This window comes from Rhinoderma darwinii, chromosome 8 (assembly GCF_050947455.1).
Source record: "Rhinoderma darwinii isolate aRhiDar2 chromosome 8, aRhiDar2.hap1, whole genome shotgun sequence".
In the NCBI taxonomy this organism is placed as follows: domain Eukaryota; kingdom Metazoa; phylum Chordata; class Amphibia; order Anura; family Rhinodermatidae; genus Rhinoderma; species Rhinoderma darwinii.
In genome coordinates this window covers 16757279-16775374 of record NC_134694.1, presented here as the reverse complement: position 1 = coordinate 16775374, position 18096 = coordinate 16757279, and the positions used below count along the sequence as shown (strand labels likewise).

The following is an 18096-nucleotide window of genomic DNA, read 5'->3' as shown; positions in this document are numbered from 1 at the left end:
GGCAAAAGGATGGCGGAACAATCATTTGAGGGAGCATTCTCTTAACAATCTAGATATTATTTGTGCCTTGCGGACTTGGGTCTCACTGCTTCTTTTCAGCGATCGGAATCTGTTTATTCTCCCGGAGGATAAACAGGGAAGGGTTGGCTGCTCCTATCGCTCGATGAATTTGGGTGGTTATTCATGAGGCTTGCTCTGCTTCTCCTACTGCTTACGGATAGACTGAATAATCTGTAGGTGGGGTATATACTGTAGGAGGGCCTCCTAGTGTAAACAGAATATATTCACGGTCTGTGTCCCCCAATGAACTGGACGCGAAAAGGGTTTTACAGTGAGTATTCACAGAAAAATGTGAGGGGTAGGGCCACATGCAGCCTGAAACTGGCGAAAATATATTCCAGCTCATGGATGGCGTAGATTTTCATTGTTGGCGCGCTGGCAGCCTCATATGCACCTAATTTATTAAATGGACGCTAGCTTTTAAAATCACTTGTGCTACTCTAATGATATACCTGATATAGATCAACTTTATCATGTACTTACTGTTAAAATGTAGTTACTTTATCCATGAAAATTCAGTGTGAAGTTACTGCCACTAGGTGTCTCACTTCCTGGGATTCGCTGTCCACTTCCTGATGTCAATCAAAATCCAGCCCTTGCAGAGGAGACCTGATCGTATTTAGGATCTGCTCACTATCTCAAAGACAACTGAGAATAAAAGAAAGTGCCTGCTTTGGCAGTTTATATACTAAAATTGTAATGATGCAGGGATATGAGCATGGCCCCTGCGCAAGGATGACAAATTAGTGAAACGTTCCATATTTTCGGGCCTCCGCCCCCTACAGCAGGTCTTGGAGACGGCGAGTGCCAAGAGACGTCGACCTCCATATTCGCGTTCTTTTACCCGCAGATAGTCCTCTTTGAATTTGATAGTTTATGTAACCTGCCTTTTTTCCCTTGGGCTTTTTCACTGTCCTATTAATATTCTAGCCAAATTGTTTGTTTATCTTTTGAATATGTTATTCTTTTGCAGGAAGGGTGACCATCAGAGGTGAATGTTGTACAAGTCAAACCCGACGACAATGTGAACTCCTGAACTTCCCTCTGATTCTAAGGGCTTTACTGATTGTTTCCCCTCCTGGGTTTCATTTCGTTGGTAGAGGATGACTTCCCTGTAGCAGGCCTGCTTTTTGGATATACTTCTCTTTTTGTGGCTTTTTTTGTTTAATTGTTTGTCTTGTATTGTTTGTGTCTTCTGCCTCTCTTCCCTTCTCTTTTCGTTTTTACAGGTATTTACTGCATGTCTGGCAGACTTACCCATTTCAATTCTGGATTGGGTGAGTTTAAAGAGGCTCTGGTGGAAGCTGGGTGGTAACGAAGAGAAGTGGATGATGCTGATTCGTCAGCATCATACACTCCCATTCACAACGCCCAGCTAGTAAAAGAAGTAAAAACGCCCCGATGTACGCACATAATACATGGCCAGTTGTACTTTTACTTTAAACACGCCCAGTTGTACTTTAGAAAGCCTCATTTGCATAAATATAAAAATGGTCATAACTTGGCCAAAAATGCTCGTTTTTGAAAAAAAACAACGTTACTCTTATCTACATTGCAGCGCCGATCTGCTGCAATACGAGATTGGGGTTGCAAAATCTGGTGACAGAGCCTCTTTAACAGTGGTTATTAGGCGTGTCCCCCTCAATGACAATGGCCTGAATTCCAACACAAAACGACACCTTGCTCTACGGGAACTTGGAGATCTTTGAACTGTTGTAGCTTTTTTTTTTTGCAGGAGACCCACTGTGAACAATTGGGTACTTTTCAATTTGTCCACCACTATTTCCCCACAGATTAATCAACCACATACGACTGCCGTAGAGCGGGAGTTGCTATTCTACTATCCCTTGCATGTCAGATTATAATTGTTACTTCATATTGACCCTCAGGTTTATCATCCTTGGAGGAACTGTATATGGCCAAACCCTTGTTTTATGTCATGTTTATGCTCTCAATTTATCTCAACTTCTCTTTCTTCAACTGTTATTTTCTCGTTTGTGGGCCTTGTCTACAGCAGCTTGGATTGTTGGCGGTGACATTAACATTCCTATTCCCCTACTCAGACCCAGTCCAGCCTTTCTTTGTTTTTTTCAAACAAGTTTTTATTGAAATTTCCCACTTTTTCAGGAAGGGGTACAGAAGAGAAAAGGGGTGGTGAGGGAAGGGAGGGTGATACAAATGCAAGTTGACACGTGCTCCTGCTCTATGACCTGTGGCGTTTTAACAATTTGCATGATTGTTTAATTGTTTTTACACACACTTGTAATATCCATACCAGATTGGTTGTTTTTTTTTTGGAAATAGTCTTGTCCTTCGTTTGCTCTGTAAAGCCCATATCGAATACATTTCTTGGTTTGACCATGCTCCTGTAGTCCTTTCCCTCTCTCACCCTCCCTCTAGGCAACTTAAAAGCCCCGTTTCTAGGGATGCTATCAGAAATCACATTTTGACGTACTTTAATCAGAATGAACACTATATCTCCTCTTTGTTTACTTTATGGGAAGCCCATCTAACCGTGCCGCAAGGTCAGTGTATTGCCTTTGCACCCTTTCTTAAAAAGGTCGCTGTGCTTAAGCACAAGAGTTCACGACTCTTGGCAGATACCTTAAGGCCTCATTCACACGAGCGTGAATCACGTCCGTGTGCTGTGCGTGGAAACAACGTACAGCACACGGACCCATTGATTTCAATGGGGCCGTTCACACATGCGTGATTTTTCACGCATCGAGAGTCCGCTGCGTAAAACTCAACGCACCAATATGGGACATGCAGTATCACGTACCTACGCGCCCATTGAAGTCAATGTGTGTGTGAAAACCACAGACAGCACAGAGATGCACATCCGTGTGCTGTGCGTGATTTACCCATCAATTCAATTGAAAATAATAATAAAAAAATAAATAAGGATGTGCTTTGCGAGTGCGTGAATAAACACCTATGCATAACGTAACACACGGACCAGATTCACTCGCGGTTTTCAGGCGCGTGAATCTGATACGCTCGTGTGAATGAGGCCTAAATCTAAATGATTTGTTCCTTTATTTCTTTGTTGCGCCGGTTGATCGAGGCCAGGGAACAACTGAAAGATCTAGCTAATCGTAAAGTAGAGCACTGCCTTCTTAGTCTAAGCAGCGCTATTACGAAAAGGGTAATAAGGCCCATACTGTCCGAGCTAGACTCTTGTGGGAACGCACTCTTGCTCAGTCTCCGCAGACAATTAAAGATTGGTCAGGCTACCTCTGATATCTTCCCTAAGGAAATCTCTGCCCTTTTCTGCACCTACTATTCTACTCTTCGCTTTCCTCCCAGCTAATCTTGTTAAGCGTGCAGGATGTATACGTGCTTATCTTCTCTCCTGCAACCTGCACGCGCTTTCATCGGAGGCCGTCTTCTCCATTAATTGCCTGAAGAGCTGCTTAATGCCATCAAAAAATAGATAAATCCATCAGGCTATCTTTTATATAAAACTTATCAAGCTGAGCTTCTCCCCGACTCCTCGCATTGTTAAAACTCCCTCTGAGAAGGTTCACCTATCCCTCATCACTATGCTTCACGCCAACATTACCCTTAACCCTAAACCGTGTAAAGACCCCCAAGATTGCGTTAGTAATAGGCCCATAGCCCTCTTGAATTCTGACTTAAAGATTTACATCCGTATTTTGGCGAATCATTTGTTTGGCTACCCTCTTATACATAGGGAACAAAACCAACTTGATCCTTGTCGTGTCAATATCACGAGGCGTATTTTTGTTCTAAATGATGTAGCTAACAATCGGATTCAGCCCTCTTGCTTAGTCTTGATGCTGAAAAGGCTTTTGACTGCTTGGGTTGGCATTTCAAACATAAAACGCTTAGTTCTATACATACACTATATGGTCAAAAGTATTGGTACACCTACGCCGTACACAACGGTTTTATTTTTTGTTGAATGAGTGGCGTTAGGGCTTTTTTTTTTTTTTGCATGGTAAGTTGTTTTTGTTGGTATCATGGAGTACATTCAACTTTTTGATCACTTTTTATAAAAAAATTTTGGTGCTAAATTAGCTGACTAAAAAAAAAAAAAGTCAACCACTGTTTTTTACACTGTATTCACCATGCAGGTGTTTTTTTTAATACAAATGTTGGTCAGTGTGTGTGGTGCAATTTTTTAAATACTTTTTATATTTTTTGTAACTTTTGGAGATAGAGCTGCTTTGTATACAGGATACAAAGCAGCTGAATATTGTGCTAAGCAGCTGTATCTCCAAAAGTATTTATAAAGTTGCACCAAACACACTGGTAGACATTTTACATACCTTTGAAAATAAAAAGACAAAACTTACGGACACGCTGATACCAGTCAATATATCTTATGGGGGGGAAACACTGGTGAAGAAGAAGGGGGCATGCTAAAGGGTTTTGTTTTTTTTCCTGTTTTGTTTTTTTTTAGTCCCCATGGATTATGGTTAGTTACAGTCCTCTGGCAGGGCTTAATAGGGGTAGAAAGAAGGCAGACGTAGGACCTTTATTAGGCCCCTGGGCTGCCATGGCAACCATTGGTCTCCCCCGCAATGTGATTACGGGGTGCCAACAGGCTGGGGGCCGTCCCCTTTTCCTTATGGCTTAGAGGCAGTGGTCGCCATCTAGGGGCTTAAATGAACAGGCTTGTCGCAGTGAAGTGTCGCCTAACATACAGCCGACATGCACAATTTATGGAGTAGTCTGCCGAAGGAGTACAAAGATGGCAGACCTGGGGGCCTTTATTAGTCCCCCAGTCTGCCACGCCAAGCATCAGCACCCTGCAATTGCATTGTGGGGACTGGCGCGATGCAACGTCACAGGGGCTGGCCTCCTGTTTCTAACGACTTAGATGTTGCGATCGCTATTGACTGCGGGATCCTCTTCGTTACAATGAAGTGTCGTCTGTTTCACACAGCCGACACGCTCATTCTGGAGCGGGCTCAGCCCATGAGCCTGCTCTATACTCCCCCCAACCCAACCTCTATATATAGCAATTTCGGGAGGGGGTTAAATCATTATTTTACTTATGCAATGTGCTGCTTTCCCTAGTGAGGTGACCATCACCTCTGTGTTTCTTTGCATTGCAGTAGGCCATGTGACAATTCCTTCCAGCCACTGAAGGAATAAAATATTAATAAAACTAGGTACATGTTCATAAGGAAAAGGGGTAGATTTCAATTTAAAGCTTACTTGAGATTGGGTTTTTTACAAATTCGTCCATATTGGGCCCTGTAAAAGGACCCTAAGAAAATCATCGCCGAGACAGCTTGTTTATCTGCCCTAGTTTGCTCCTTTTATAAGGAGCAATGATTGCTCATCCCTGTACATAACCAATTATTGCGACGATAGTATCTCCCATACATTTCCATTATGTCAGCAGCTTATCTTCCTGTTTATACAGGGAGATTATCATAAATGTCTGGCTGTATATTGGCATATTCTGTAGATATGTGTCCAGCCCCTGTTTCATATGGTGTGGGGACGCCTAGAACATATGGGTGACTGCCGCTCTCTATAGGCGTGGCTATCCTGTGGATATGCTATCCTGTGGATATGCCATAAATGTCTACACCCATTACACAGACATGTATGCCATATAAACAGGACATGTATTAAACTTTTAATACAAAAAGATGTCAGCAGGGACCCGAGGTTATTGATGATGATGGAAGATGTTTTCCTTAAGGAGCAATACATATGTAATTCAGAAAAAGAACAATTATTGTACATTAATCTTTGTATTTGTCTCCCATAGACGATAGAAAGATTTAGTCATATATTGGTTCCAAACAGGTTTCAGCATAGGGGGACAGTCACTTGACAAGCAGCTCAAAAAATGTCATCATCACAGATATCCAAATATACATCAAAAGCTTCGCGATTACAGTTCCCTTCTGGAGTAAAGACGTATTTGTGAAATGTTCCATCCACACAGACCGCTGCAAAAGAAGAAGAGGGTTATTGCTAATCATTATTGGGGTGAGGTGTGCTGCGTGAAGCGAAGTAAAATCAATCTCACCTATGACAGAATTCACATTCTTAGAAGTGTTTTTGCCAAAGGCACAGATACAGGCAGACTCTGCTGGCACTGTGAAACTGGCTAAACTCCACTGTGAATCAACATACTGACCGATCATGGGACCAACTTTACCAACGCGTGCCAACCTGAATTGTAATGAAAATTGCATTTTTATTTAAGGCGTTTAGAAATAATTCAGTGCTGTGTTGTAGGAGCAAAGATTGTAGGCGTGTACATCGTACAAAATCATCGGCAAACATGCGCATTAGGAATTATTCAGACGAGCGTATTATATGTCTGTTTTTTCATGCAGTGTGTGTGCAACTCACTGCATGTCCTATTTTGATCCGTTTGTTTATTTAAGTCGATTTTTTAAAAACTGTTTTTCATGCATCAGTTGCTAAACACTTCTGCGAGAAGTGTTAATTACAGCTGCAAAAAAACAGACCGTGTCTGTATCAGGCCTAACCATCATAGTGGTGGGTGCAGGGGATGGTGACACTATAGTTGTCCTGAGTGAAATATGATTATTTTACCTGACTAGATGAATATTTCTGTATATATTAGGGTATTCCTTCACTTTATTGAAAAATATACTGTAAATTACTTGATTCTGGAGATGGGATGTTGATCCAGGGATTTATTCTGATTGCCATATTTGGAGTCGGGGAGGAATTTTTCCCCTAATGAAGCAATTGGCATCCACTTCATGGGGGTTTTTGCCTTCCTCTGGATCAACACAATAGGATTATAGATAAATGCATCAGCACACACTATACTTTAGAACTTTAGAACAGTGGTATGGTCCAATAATTTGGTTTGTATTTATCCAGGTAGGTATGGGGGGGGCCTGTGTGTGGTTGGGGGTTGGGGGCGTGTGTGTGGTTGGGGGCCTGTGTGGTTGGGGGCGTGTGGGGTTGGGGGCGTGTGTGTGGATGGGGGGGATGGGGGCGTGTGTGGTTGGGGGTTGGGGGCGTGTGTGTGGATGGGGGGGGGTTGGGGGCCTGTGTGGTTGGGGGCGTGTGTGGGGATGGGGGGCGTGTGTGGGGTTGGGGGCCTGTGTGGTTGGGGGATGGGGGGCGTGTGTGTGGGATGGGGGGCGTGTGTGTGGGATGGGGGGCGTGTGTGTGTGGGGTTGGGGGCGTGTGTGTGGGATGGGGGGCGTGTGTGTGTGGGGTTGGGGGCGTGTGTGGGGATGGGGGGCGTGTGTGTGGATGGGGGGGGGTTGGGGGCGTGTGTGTGGGATGGGGGGCGTGTGTGTGGGATGGGGGGCGTGTGTGTGGATGGGGGGGGGTTGGGGGCCTGTGGGGTTGGGGGCGTGTGTGGGGTTGGGGGCGTGTGTGGGGTTGGGGGCGTGTGTGGGGTTGGGGGCGTGTGTGGGGTTGGGGGTTGGGGGCGTGTGTGGGGTTGGGGGCGTGTGTGTGGTTGGGGGTTGGGGGCGTGTGGGGTTGGGGGCGTGTGTGGGGATGGGGGGCCTGTGTGGATGGGGGGGGGGGGTTGGGGGGCGTGTGGGGTTGGGGGCGTGTGTGTGGATGGGGGGGTTGGGGGCCTGTGGGGTTGGGGGCGTGTGTGGGGTTGGGGGCGTGTGTGGGGATGGGGGGCGTGTGTGTGGATGGGGGGGGGGGGGTTGGGGGCCTGTGGGGTTGGGGGCGTGTGTGTGGTTGGGGGGCGTGTGTGTGGATGGGGGGGGGGGTTGGGGGCCTGTGTGGTGGGTTGGGGCGTGTGTGGGGTTGGGGGGGATGGGGGCGTGTGTGTGGATGGGGGGGGATGGGGGCGTGTGTGTGGATGGGGGGGGATGGGGGCGTGTGTGGTTGGGGGTTGGGGGCGTGTGTGGGGTTGGGGGCCTGTGTGGTTGGGGGCGTGTGTGTGGATGGGGGGGGGTTGGGGGCCTGTGTGGTTGGGGGCGTGTGTGTGGATGGGGGGGTTGGGGGCGTGTGTGTGTGGGGTTGGGGGGCGTGTGTGGGGATGGGGGGCGTGTGTGGGGATGGGCGTGTGTGTGGTTGGGGGGGGTTGGGGGCGTGTGTGGGGATGGGGGGCGTGTGTGGGGATGGGGGGGCGTGTGTGGGGATGGGGGGGCGTGTGTGGGGATGGGGGGGCGTGTGTGTGGATGGGGGGGGGGTTGGGGGCGTGTGGGGTTGGGGGGGGGATGGGGGGCGTGTGTGTAGTTGGGGTCGTGGGGGGCGTGTGTGGTGGGTTGGGGCGTGTGTGGGGTTGGGGGCGTGTGTGGGGTTGGGGGCGTGTGTGGGGTTGGGGGCGTGTGTGTGGGGTTGGGGCGGATGGGGGCGTGTGGGTGGTTGGGGGCGTGTGTGTGGATGGGGGGGCGTGTGTGTGGTTGGGGGTTGGGGGCCTGTGTGTATGGGGGCGTGTGTGTGGTTGGGGGTTGGGGGCGTGTGGGGTTGGGGGCGTGTGTGGGGTTGGGGGCGTGTGGGGTTGGGGGCGTGTGTGGGGTTGGGGGCGTGTGTGGGGTTGGGGGCGTGTGTGGGGTTGGGGGCGTGTGTGGGGTTGGGGGTTGGGGGCGTGTGGGGTTGGGGGCGTGTGTGGGGATGGGGGGCCTGTGTGTATGGGGGCGTGTGTGTGGTTGGGGGTTGGGGGGCCTGTGTGTATGGGGGCGTGTGTGTGGATGGGGGGGGGTTGGGGGCCTGTGTGGTTGGGGGCGTGTGTGGGGTTGGGGGCGTGTGTGTGGGGTTGGGGGCGTGTGTGTGGGGGGGGGTTGGGGGCCTGTGTGGTTGGGGGCGTGTGTGTGGGGTTGGGGGCGTGTGGGGTTGGGGGGGGGATGGGGGGCGTGTGTGTAGTTGGGGTCGTGGGGATGGGGGGGGCGTGTGTGTGGTTGGGGTCGTGGGGATGGGGGGGGCGTGTGTGTGTGGTTGGGGGCGTGTGGGTGGTTGGGGGCGTGTGTGTGGATGGGGGGGCGTGTGTGTGGTTGGGGGTTGGGGGCGTGTGGGGTTGGGGGCGTGTGTGTGGTTGGGGGCGTGTGTGTGTGGTTGGGGGCCTGTGTGGATGGGGGCGTGTGTGTGGATGGGGGGGGGGGGGTTGGGGGCCTGTGTGGTTGGGGGCGTGTGTGTGTGGTTGGGGGTTGGGGGCGTGTGTGGGGTTGGGGGCGTGTGTGGATGGGGGGGGGGTTGGGGGCCTGTGTGGTTGGGGGCGCGTGTGTGTGGATGGGGGGGGTTGGGGCCTGTGTGGATGGGGGTGGTTGGGGGCGTGTGTGTGGGGTTGGGGGCGGATGGGGGCGGATGGGGGCGTGTGGGTGGTTGGGGGCGTGTGTGGGGTTGGGGGCCTGTGTGGGGTTGGGGGCGTGTGTGGGGTTGGGGGGCCTGTGTGGTTGGGGGCGTGTGTGTGGATGGGGGGGTTGGGGGCGTGTGTGTGTGGGGTTGGGGGGCGTGTGTGTGGGATGGGGGGCGTGTGTGGATGGGGGGGTGGGGGGATGGGGGCGTGTGTGGTTGGGGGTTGGGGGCGTGTGTGTGGATGGGGGGGTTGGGGGTGTGTGTGGATGGGGGGTTGGGGGCGTGTGTGTGGATGGGGGGGATGGGGGCGTGTGTGGTTGGGGGCGTGTGTGGGGTTGGGGGCGTGTGTGTGGATGGGGGGGGGTTGGGGGCCTGTGTGGTTGGGGGCGCGTGTGTGGATGGGGGGGGGTTGGGGGCCTGTGTGGTTGGGGGCGTGTGTGTGGATGGGGGGGTTGGGGGCCTGTGTGGATGGGGGGGGGGGTTGGGGGGCCTGTGTGGTTGGGGGCGTGTGGGGTTGGGGGCGTGTGTGTGGATGGGGGGGGTTGGGGGCCTGTGGGGTTGGGGGCGTGTGTGTGGGGTTGGGGGCGGTGTGTGGGGTTGGGGGCGTGTGTGGGGATGGGGGGCGTGTGTGTGGATGGGGGGGGGGTTGGGGGCCTGTGGGGTTGGGGGCGTGTGTGGTTGGGGGCCTGTGTGGTTGGGGGCCTGTGTGGTTGGGGGCGTGTGTGGGGTTGGGGGCGTGTGTGGGGTTGGGGGGCCTGTGTGGTTGGGGGCGTGTGTGGGGTTGGGGGCGTGTGTGTGTGGTTGGGGGTTGGGGGCGTGTGTGGTGGGTTGGGGCGTGTGTGGGTTGGGGGCCTGTGTGGTTGGGGGCGTGTGTGGATGGGGGGGGGGTTGGGGGCCTGTGTGGTTGGGGGCGTGTGTGTGGATGGGGGCGTGTGTGTGGGATGGGGGGCGTGTGTGGGGATGGGGGGCGTGTGTGGGGATGGGGGGCGTGTGTGTGGATGGGGGGGTTGGGGGCGTGTGTGTGGTTGGGGGCGTGTGTGGGGTTGGGGGGCCTGTGTGGTTGGGGGCGTGTGTGTGGTTGGGGGGCGTGTGTGTGGATGGGGGGGGGGGGGTTGGGGGCCTGTGTGGTGGGTTGGGGCGTGTGTGGGGTTGGGGGCGTGTGTGTGGATGGGGGGGTTGGGGGCGTGTGTGTGGTTGGGGGCGTGTGTGTGGATGGGGGGGTTGGGGGCATGTGTGTGGATGGGGGGGATGGGGGCGTGTGTGGGGTTGGGGGCCTGTGTGGGGTTGGGGGCGTGTGTGTGGATGGGGGGGGGTTGGGGGCCTGTGTGGTTGGGGGCGCGTGTGTGTGGATGGGGGGGGGTTGGGGGCCTGTGTGGTTGGGGGCGTGTGTGTGGGGTTGGGGGCGTGTGTGTGTGTGGTTGGGGGTTGGGGGCCTGTGTGGATGGGGGGGGGGGTTGGGGGCCTGTGTGGTTGGGGGCGTGTGGGGTTGGGGGCGTGTGTGTGGATGGGGGGGTTGGGGGCCTGTGGGGTTGGGGGCGTGTGTGTGGGGTTGGGGGCGTGTGTGTGGGGTTGGGGGCGTGTGTGGGGATGGGGGGCGTGTGTGTGGATGGGGGGGGGTTGGGGGCCTGTGGGGTTGGGGGCGTGTGTGTGGATGGGGGCCTGTGGGGTTGGGGGCGTGTGTGGGGTTGGGGGCGTGTGTGGGGTTGGGGGCGTGTGTGGGGTTGGGGGCGTGTGTGGGGTTGGGGGCGTGTGTGGGGTTGGGGGCGTGTGTGGGGTTGGGGGCGTGTGTGGGGTTGGGGGCGTGTGTGGGGTTGGGGGCGTGTGTGGGGTTGGGGGCGTGTGTGTGGGGTTGGGGCGGATGGGGGCGTGTGGGTGGTTGGGGGCGTGTGTGTGGATGGGGGGGCGTGTGTGTGGTTGGGGGTTGGGGGCGTGTGGGGTTGGGGGCGTGTGTGTGGATGGGGGGGCGTGTGTGTGGTTGGGGGTTGGGGGCCTGTGTGTATGGGGGCGTGTGTGTGGTTGGGGGCGTGTGGGGTTGGGGGCGTGTGTGGGGTTGGGGGCGTGTGTGGGGTTGGGGGCGTGTGTGGGGTTGGGGGTTGGGGGCGTGTGGGGTTGGGGGCGTGTGTGGGGATGGGGGGCCTGTGTGTATGGGGGCGTGTGTGTGGTTGGGGGTTGGGGGCGTGTGGGGTTGGGGGCGTGTGTGGGGTTGGGGGGCCTGTGTGTATGGGGGCGTGTGTGTGGATGGGGGGGGGGTTGGGGGCCTGTGTGGTTGGGGGCGTGTGTGGGGTTGGGGGCGTGTGTGTGGGGTTGGGGGCGTGTGTGTGGTTGGGGGCGTGTGTGTGGGGGGGGGTTGGGGGCCTGTGTGGTTGGGGGCGTGTGTGTGGGGTTGGGGGCGTGTGGGGTTGGGGGGGGATGGGGGGCGTGTGTGTAGTTGGGGTCGTGGGGATGGGGGGGGCGTGTGTGTGGTTGGGGTCGTGGGGATGGGGGGGGCGTGTGTGTGTGGTTGGGGGCGTGTGGGTGGTTGGGGGCGTGTGTGTGGATGGGGGGGCGTGTGTGTGGTTGGGGGTTGGGGGCGTGTGGGGTTGGGGCGTGTGTGGGGATGGGGGGCCTGTGTGTATGGGGGCGTGTGTGTGGTTGGGGGTTGGGGGCGTGTGGGGTTGGGGGCGTGTGTGTGGTTGGGGGCGTGTGTGTGTGGTTGGGGGCCTGTGTGGATGGGGGCGTGTGTGTGGATGGGGGGGGGGGGGTTGGGGGCCTGTGTGGTTGGGGGCGTGTGTGTGTGGTTGGGGGTTGGGGGCGTGTGTGGGGTTGGGGGCGTGTGTGGATGGGGGGGGGGTTGGGGGCCTGTGTGGTTGGGGGCGCGTGTGTGTGGATGGGGGGGGTTGGGGGCCTGTGTGGATGGGGGTGGTTGGGGGCGTGTGTGTGGGGTTGGGGGCGGATGGGGGCGGATGGGGGCGTGTGGGTGGTTGGGGGCGTGTGTGGGGTTGGGGGCCTGTGTGGGGTTGGGGGCGTGTGTGGGGTTGGGGGCCTGTGTGGTTGGGGGGCGTGTGTGTGGATGGGGGGGTTGGGGGCGTGTGTGTGTGGGGTTGGGGGGCGTGTGTGTGGGATGGGGGGCGTGTGTGGATGGGGGGGTGGGGGGGATGGGGGCGTGTGTGGTTGGGGGTTGGGGGCGTGTGTGTGGATGGGGGGGGTTGGGGGTGTGTGTGGATGGGGGGTTGGGGGCGTGTGTGTGGATGGGGGGGATGGGGGCGTGTGTGGTTGGGGGCGTGTGTGGGGTTGGGGGCCTGTGTGGGGTTGGGGGCGTGTGTGTGGATGGGGGGGGGTTGGGGGCCTGTGTGGTTGGGGGCGCGTGTGTGTGGATGGGGGGGGGTTGGGGGCCTGTGTGGTTGGGGGCGTGTGTGTGGGGTTGGGGGCGTGTGTGTGTGTGGTTGGGGGTTGGGGGCCTGTGTGGATGGGGGGGGGGGTTGGGGGGCCTGTGTGGTTGGGGGCGTGTGGGGTTGGGGGCGTGTGTGTGGATGGGGGGGGTTGGGGGCCTGTGGGGTTGGGGGCGTGTGTGTGGGGTTGGGGGCGTGTGTGTGGGGTTGGGGGCCTGTGTGGTTGGGGGCGTGTGTGTGGATGGGGGGGGGGTTGGGGGCCTGTGGGGTTGGGGGCGTGTGTGTGGTTGGGGGCCTGTGTGGTTGGGGGCCTGTGTGGTTGGGGGCGTGTGTGGGGTTGGGGGCGTGTGTGGGGTTGGGGGGCCTGTGTGGTTGGGGGCGTGTGTGGGGTTGGGGGCGTGTGTGTGTGGTTGGGGGGTTGGGGGCGTGTGTGGTGGGTTGGGGCGTGTGTGGGGTTGGGGGGGATGGGGGCGTGTGTGGTTGGGGGTTGGGGGCGTGTGTGGGGTTGGGGGCCTGTGTGGTTGGGGGCGTGTGTGTGGATGGGGGGGGGTTGGGGGCCTGTGTGGTTGGGGGCGTGTGTGTGGATGGGGGGCGTGTGTGTGGGATGGGGGGCGTGTGTGGGGATGGGGGGCGTGTGTGTGGATGGGGGGGTTGGGGGCGTGTGTGTGGTTGGGGGCGTGTGTGGGGTTGGGGGGCGTGTGTGGGGTTGGGGGGCCTGTGTGGTTGGGGGCGTGTGTGTGGTTGGGGGGCGTGTGTGTGGATGGGGGGGGGGGGGGTTGGGGGCCTGTGTGGTGGGTTGGGGCGTGTGTGGGGTTGGGGGCGTGTGTGTGGATGGGGGGGTTGGGGGCGTGTGTGTGGATGGGGGGGTTGGGGGCGTGTGTGTGGTTGGGGGCGTGTGTGTGGATGGGGGGGTTGGGGGCATGTGTGTGGATGGGGGGGATGGGGGCGTGTGTGGTTGGGGGCGTGTGTGGGGTTGGGGGCCTGTGTGGGGTTGGGGGCGTGTGTGTGGATGGGGGGGGGTTGGGGGCCTGTGTGGTTGGGGGCGCGTGTGTGTGGATGGGGGGGGGTTGGGGGCCTGTGTGGTTGGGGGCGTGTGTGTGGGGTTGGGGGCGTGTGTGTGGTTGGGGGTTGGGGGCCTGTGTGGATGGGGGGGGGGTTGGGGGGCCTGTGTGGTTGGGGGCGTGTGGGGTTGGGGGCGTGTGTGTGGATGGGGGGGGTTGGGGGCCTGTGGGGTTGGGGGCGTGTGTGTGGGGTTGGGGGCGTGTGTGTGGGGTTGGGGGCGTGTGTGGGGATGGGGGGCGTGTGTGTGGATGGGGGGGGGGTTGGGGGCCTGTGGGGTTGGGGGCGTGTGTGTGGTTGGGGGCCTGTGTGGTTGGGGGCCTGTGTGGTTGGGGGCGTGTGTGGGGTTGGGGGCGTGTGTGTGGATGGGGGGGATGGGGGCGTGTGTGGTTGGGGGCGTGTGTGGGGTTGGGGGCGTGTGTGTGGATGGGGGGGGGTTGGGGGCCTGTGTGGTTGGGGGCGCGTGTGTGGATGGGGGGGGGTTGGGGCCTGTGTGGTTGGGGGCGTGTGTGTGGATGGGGGGGTTGGGGGCCTGTGTGGATGGGGGGGGGGTTGGGGGGCCTGTGTGGTTGGGGGCGTGTGGGGTTGGGGGCGTGTGTGTGGATGGGGGGGGTTGGGGGCCTGTGGGGTTGGGGGCGTGTGTGTGGGGTTGGGGGCGTGTGTGTGGGGTTGGGGGCGTGTGTGTGGGGTTGGGGGCGTGTGTGGGGATGGGGGGCGTGTGTGTGGATGGGGGGGGGGTTGGGGGCCTGTGGGGTTGGGGGCGTGTGTGTGGTTGGGGGCCTGTGTGGTTGGGGGCGTGTGTGGGTTGGGGGCGTGTGTGGGGTTGGGGGGCCTGTGTGGTTGGGGGCGTGTGTGGGGTTGGGGGCGTGTGTGTGTGGTTGGGGGTTGGGGGCGTGTGTGGTGGGTTGGGGCGTGTGTGGGGTTGGGGGCCTGTGTGGTTGGGGGCGTGTGTGTGGATGGGGGGGGGGTTGGGGGCCTGTGTGGTTGGGGGCGTGTGTGTGGATGGGGGGCGTGTGTGTGGGATGGGGGGCGTGTGTGGGGATGGGGGGCGTGTGTGGGGATGGGGGGCGTGTGTGTGGATGGGGGGGTTGGGGGCGTGTGTGTGGTTGGGGGCGTGTGTGGGGTTGGGGGGCCTGTGTGGTTGGGGGCGTGTGTGTGGTTGGGGGGCGTGTGTGTGGATGGGGGGGGGGGGTTGGGGGCCTGTGTGGTGGGTTGGGGCGTGTGTGGGGTTGGGGGCGTGTGTGTGGATGGGGGGGTTGGGGGCGTGTGTGTGGATGGGGGGGTTGGGGGCGTGTGTGTGGTTGGGGGCGTGTGTGTGGATGGGGGGGTTGGGGGCATGTGTGTGGATGGGGGGATGGGGGCGTGTGTGGGGTTGGGGGCCTGTGTGGGGTTGGGGGCGTGTGTGTGGATGGGGGGGGGTTGGGGGCCTGTGTGGTTGGGGGCGCGTGTGTGTGGATGGGGGGGGGTTGGGGGCCTGTGTGGTTGGGGGCGTGTGTGTGGGGTTGGGGGCGTGTGTGTGTGTGGTTGGGGGTTGGGGGCCTGTGTGGATGGGGGGGGGGGTTGGGGGGCCTGTGTGGTTGGGGGCGTGTGGGGTTGGGGGCGTGTGTGTGGATGGGGGGGGTTGGGGGCCTGTGGGGTTGGGGGCGTGTGTGTGGGGTTGGGGGCGTGTGTGTGGGGTTGGGGGCGTGTGTGGGGATGGGGGCGTGTGTGTGGATGGGGGGGGGGTTGGGGGCCTGTGGGGTTGGGGGCGTGTGTGTGGATGGGGGCCTGTGGGGTTGGGGGCGTGTGTGGGGTTGGGGGCGTGTGTGGGGTTGGGGGCGTGTGTGGGGTTGGGGGCGTGTGTGGGGTTGGGGGCGTGTGTGGGGTTGGGGGCGTGTGTGGGGTTGGGGGCGTGTGTGGGGTTGGGGGCGTGTGTGGGGTTGGGGGCGTGTGTGGGGTTGGGGGCGTGTGTGTGGGGTTGGGGCGGATGGGGGCGTGTGGGTGGTTGGGGCGTGTGTGTGGATGGGGGGGCGTGTGTGTGGTTGGGGGTTGGGGGCGTGTGGGGTTGGGGGCGTGTGTGTGGATGGGGGGGCGTGTGTGTGGTTGGGGGTTGGGGGCCTGTGTGTATGGGGGCGTGTGTGTGGTTGGGGGCGTGTGGGGTTGGGGGCGTGTGTGGGGTTGGGGGCGTGTGTGTGGTTGGGGGTTGGGGGCGTGTGGGGTTGGGGGCGTGTGTGGGGATGGGGGGCCTGTGTGTATGGGGGCGTGTGTGTGGTTGGGGGTTGGGGGCGTGTGGGGTTGGGGGCGTGTGTGGGGTTGGGGGGCCTGTGTGTATGGGGGCGTGTGTGTGGATGGGGGGGGGTTGGGGGCCTGTGTGGTTGGGGGCGTGTGTGGGGTTGGGGGCGTGTGTGTGGGGTTGGGGGCGTGTGTGTGGTTGGGGGCGTGTGTGTGGGGGGGGGTTGGGGGCCTGTGTGGTTGGGGGCGTGTGTGTGGGGTTGGGGGCGTGTGGGGTTGGGGGGGGGATGGGGGGCGTGTGTGTAGTTGGGGTCGTGGGGATGGGGGGGGCGTGTGTGTGGTTGGGGTCGTGGGGATGGGGGGGGCGTGTGTGTGTGGTTGGGGGCGTGTGGGTGGTTGGGGGCGTGTGTGTGGATGGGGGGGCGTGTGTGTGGTTGGGGGTTGGGGGCGTGTGGGGTTGGGGGCGTGTGTGGGGATGGGGGGCCTGTGTGTATGGGGGCGTGTGTGTGGTTGGGGGTTGGGGGCGTGTGGGGTTGGGGGCGTGTGGATGGGGGGGCGTGTGTGTGGTTGGGGGCCTGTGTGGTTGGGGGCGTGTGTGTGGTTGGGGGCGTGTGTGTGTGGTTGGGGGCCTGTGTGGATGGGGGCGTGTGTGTGGATGGGGGGGGGGGGGTTGGGGGCCTGTGTGGTTGGGGGCGTGTGTGTGTGGTTGGGGGTTGGGGGCGTGTGTGGGGTTGGGGGCGTGTGTGGATGGGGGGGGGGTTGGGGGCCTGTGTGGTTGGGGGCGCGTGTGTGTGGATGGGGGGGGTTGGGGGCCTGTGTGGATGGGGGTGGTTGGGGGCGTGTGTGTGGGGTTGGGGGCGGATGGGGGCGGATGGGGGCGTGTGGGTGGTTGGGGGCGTGTGTGGGGTTGGGGGCCTGTGTGGGGTTGGGGGCGTGTGTGGGGTTGGGGGGCCTGTGTGGTTGGGGGCGTGTGTGTGGATGGGGGGGTTGGGGGCGTGTGTGTGTGGGGTTGGGGGGCGTGTGTGTGGGATGGGGGGCGTGTGTGGATGGGGGGGTGGGGGGGATGGGGGCGTGTGTGGTTGGGGGTTGGGGGCGTGTGTGTGGATGGGGGGGTTGGGGGTGTGTGTGGATGGGGGGTTGGGGGCGTGTGTGTGGATGGGGGGATGGGGGCGTGTGTGGTTGGGGGCGTGTGTGGGGTTGGGGGCCTGTGTGGGGTTGGGGGCGTGTGTGTGGATGGGGGGGGTTGGGGGCCTGTGTGGTTGGGGGCGCGTGTGTGTGGATGGGGGGGGGTTGGGGGCCTGTGTGGTTGGGGGCGTGTGTGTGGGGTTGGGGGCGTGTGTGTGTGTGGTTGGGGGTTGGGGGCCTGTGTGGATGGGGGGGGGGGTTGGGGGGCCTGTGTGGTTGGGGGCGTGTGGGGTTGGGGGCGTGTGTGTGGATGGGGGGGGTTGGGGGCCTGTGGGGTTGGGGGCGTGTGTGTGGGGTTGGGGGCGTGTGTGTGGGGTTGGGGGCCTGTGTGGTTGGGGGCGTGTGTGTGGATGGGGGGGGGGTTGGGGGCCTGTGGGGTTGGGGGCGTGTGTGTGGTTGGGGGCCTGTGTGGTTGGGGGCCTGTGTGGTTGGGGGCGTGTGTGGGGTTGGGGGGCGTGTGTGGGGTTGGGGGGCCTGTGTGGTTGGGGGCGTGTGTGGGGTTGGGGGCGTGTGTGTGTGGTTGGGGGTTGGGGGCGTGTGTGGTGGGTTGGGGCGTGTGTGGGGTTGGGGGGGATGGGGGCGTGTGTGGTTGGGGGTTGGGGGCGTGTGTGGGGTTGGGGGCCTGTGTGGTTGGGGGCGTGTGTGTGGATGGGGGGGGGGTTGGGGGCCTGTGTGGTTGGGGCGTGTGTGTGGATGGGGGGCGTGTGTGTGGGATGGGGGGCGTGTGTGGGGATGGGGGGCGTGTGTGTGGATGGGGGGGTTGGGGGCGTGTGTGTGGTTGGGGGCGTGTGTGGGGTTGGGGGGCGTGTGTGGGGTTGGGGGGCCTGTGTGTGGTTGGGGGGCGTGTGTGTGGATGGGGGGGGGGGGGGGTTGGGGGCCTGTGTGGTGGGTTGGGGCGTGTGTGGGGTTGGGGGCGTGTGTGTGGATGGGGGGGTTGGGGGCGTGTGTGTGGATGGGTGGGTTGGGGCGTGTG

The 18096-nt window shown here is 59.9% G+C and overlaps 1 protein-coding gene and 1 pseudogene across 1 annotated transcript in view; one reads left to right on the top strand and one right to left on the bottom strand.

The window, feature by feature from the left end:
- The first annotated feature begins 726 nt into the window (after positions 1-726).
- LOC142660096 (U6 spliceosomal RNA) lies at positions 727-826 on the top strand (annotated as a pseudogene).
- A 3146-nt stretch (positions 827-3972) lies between these two features.
- The window catches only part of WDR45 (WD repeat domain 45), a 50463-nt gene continuing 36339 nt past the window's right edge, over positions 3973-18096 (bottom strand). The window contains 2 exon segments of the mRNA XM_075835337.1: positions 3973-5999; positions 6080-6225. Coding sequence (XP_075691452.1) covers positions 5890-5999; positions 6080-6225 — 256 coding nt within the window. The 3' untranslated portion in view covers positions 3973-5889.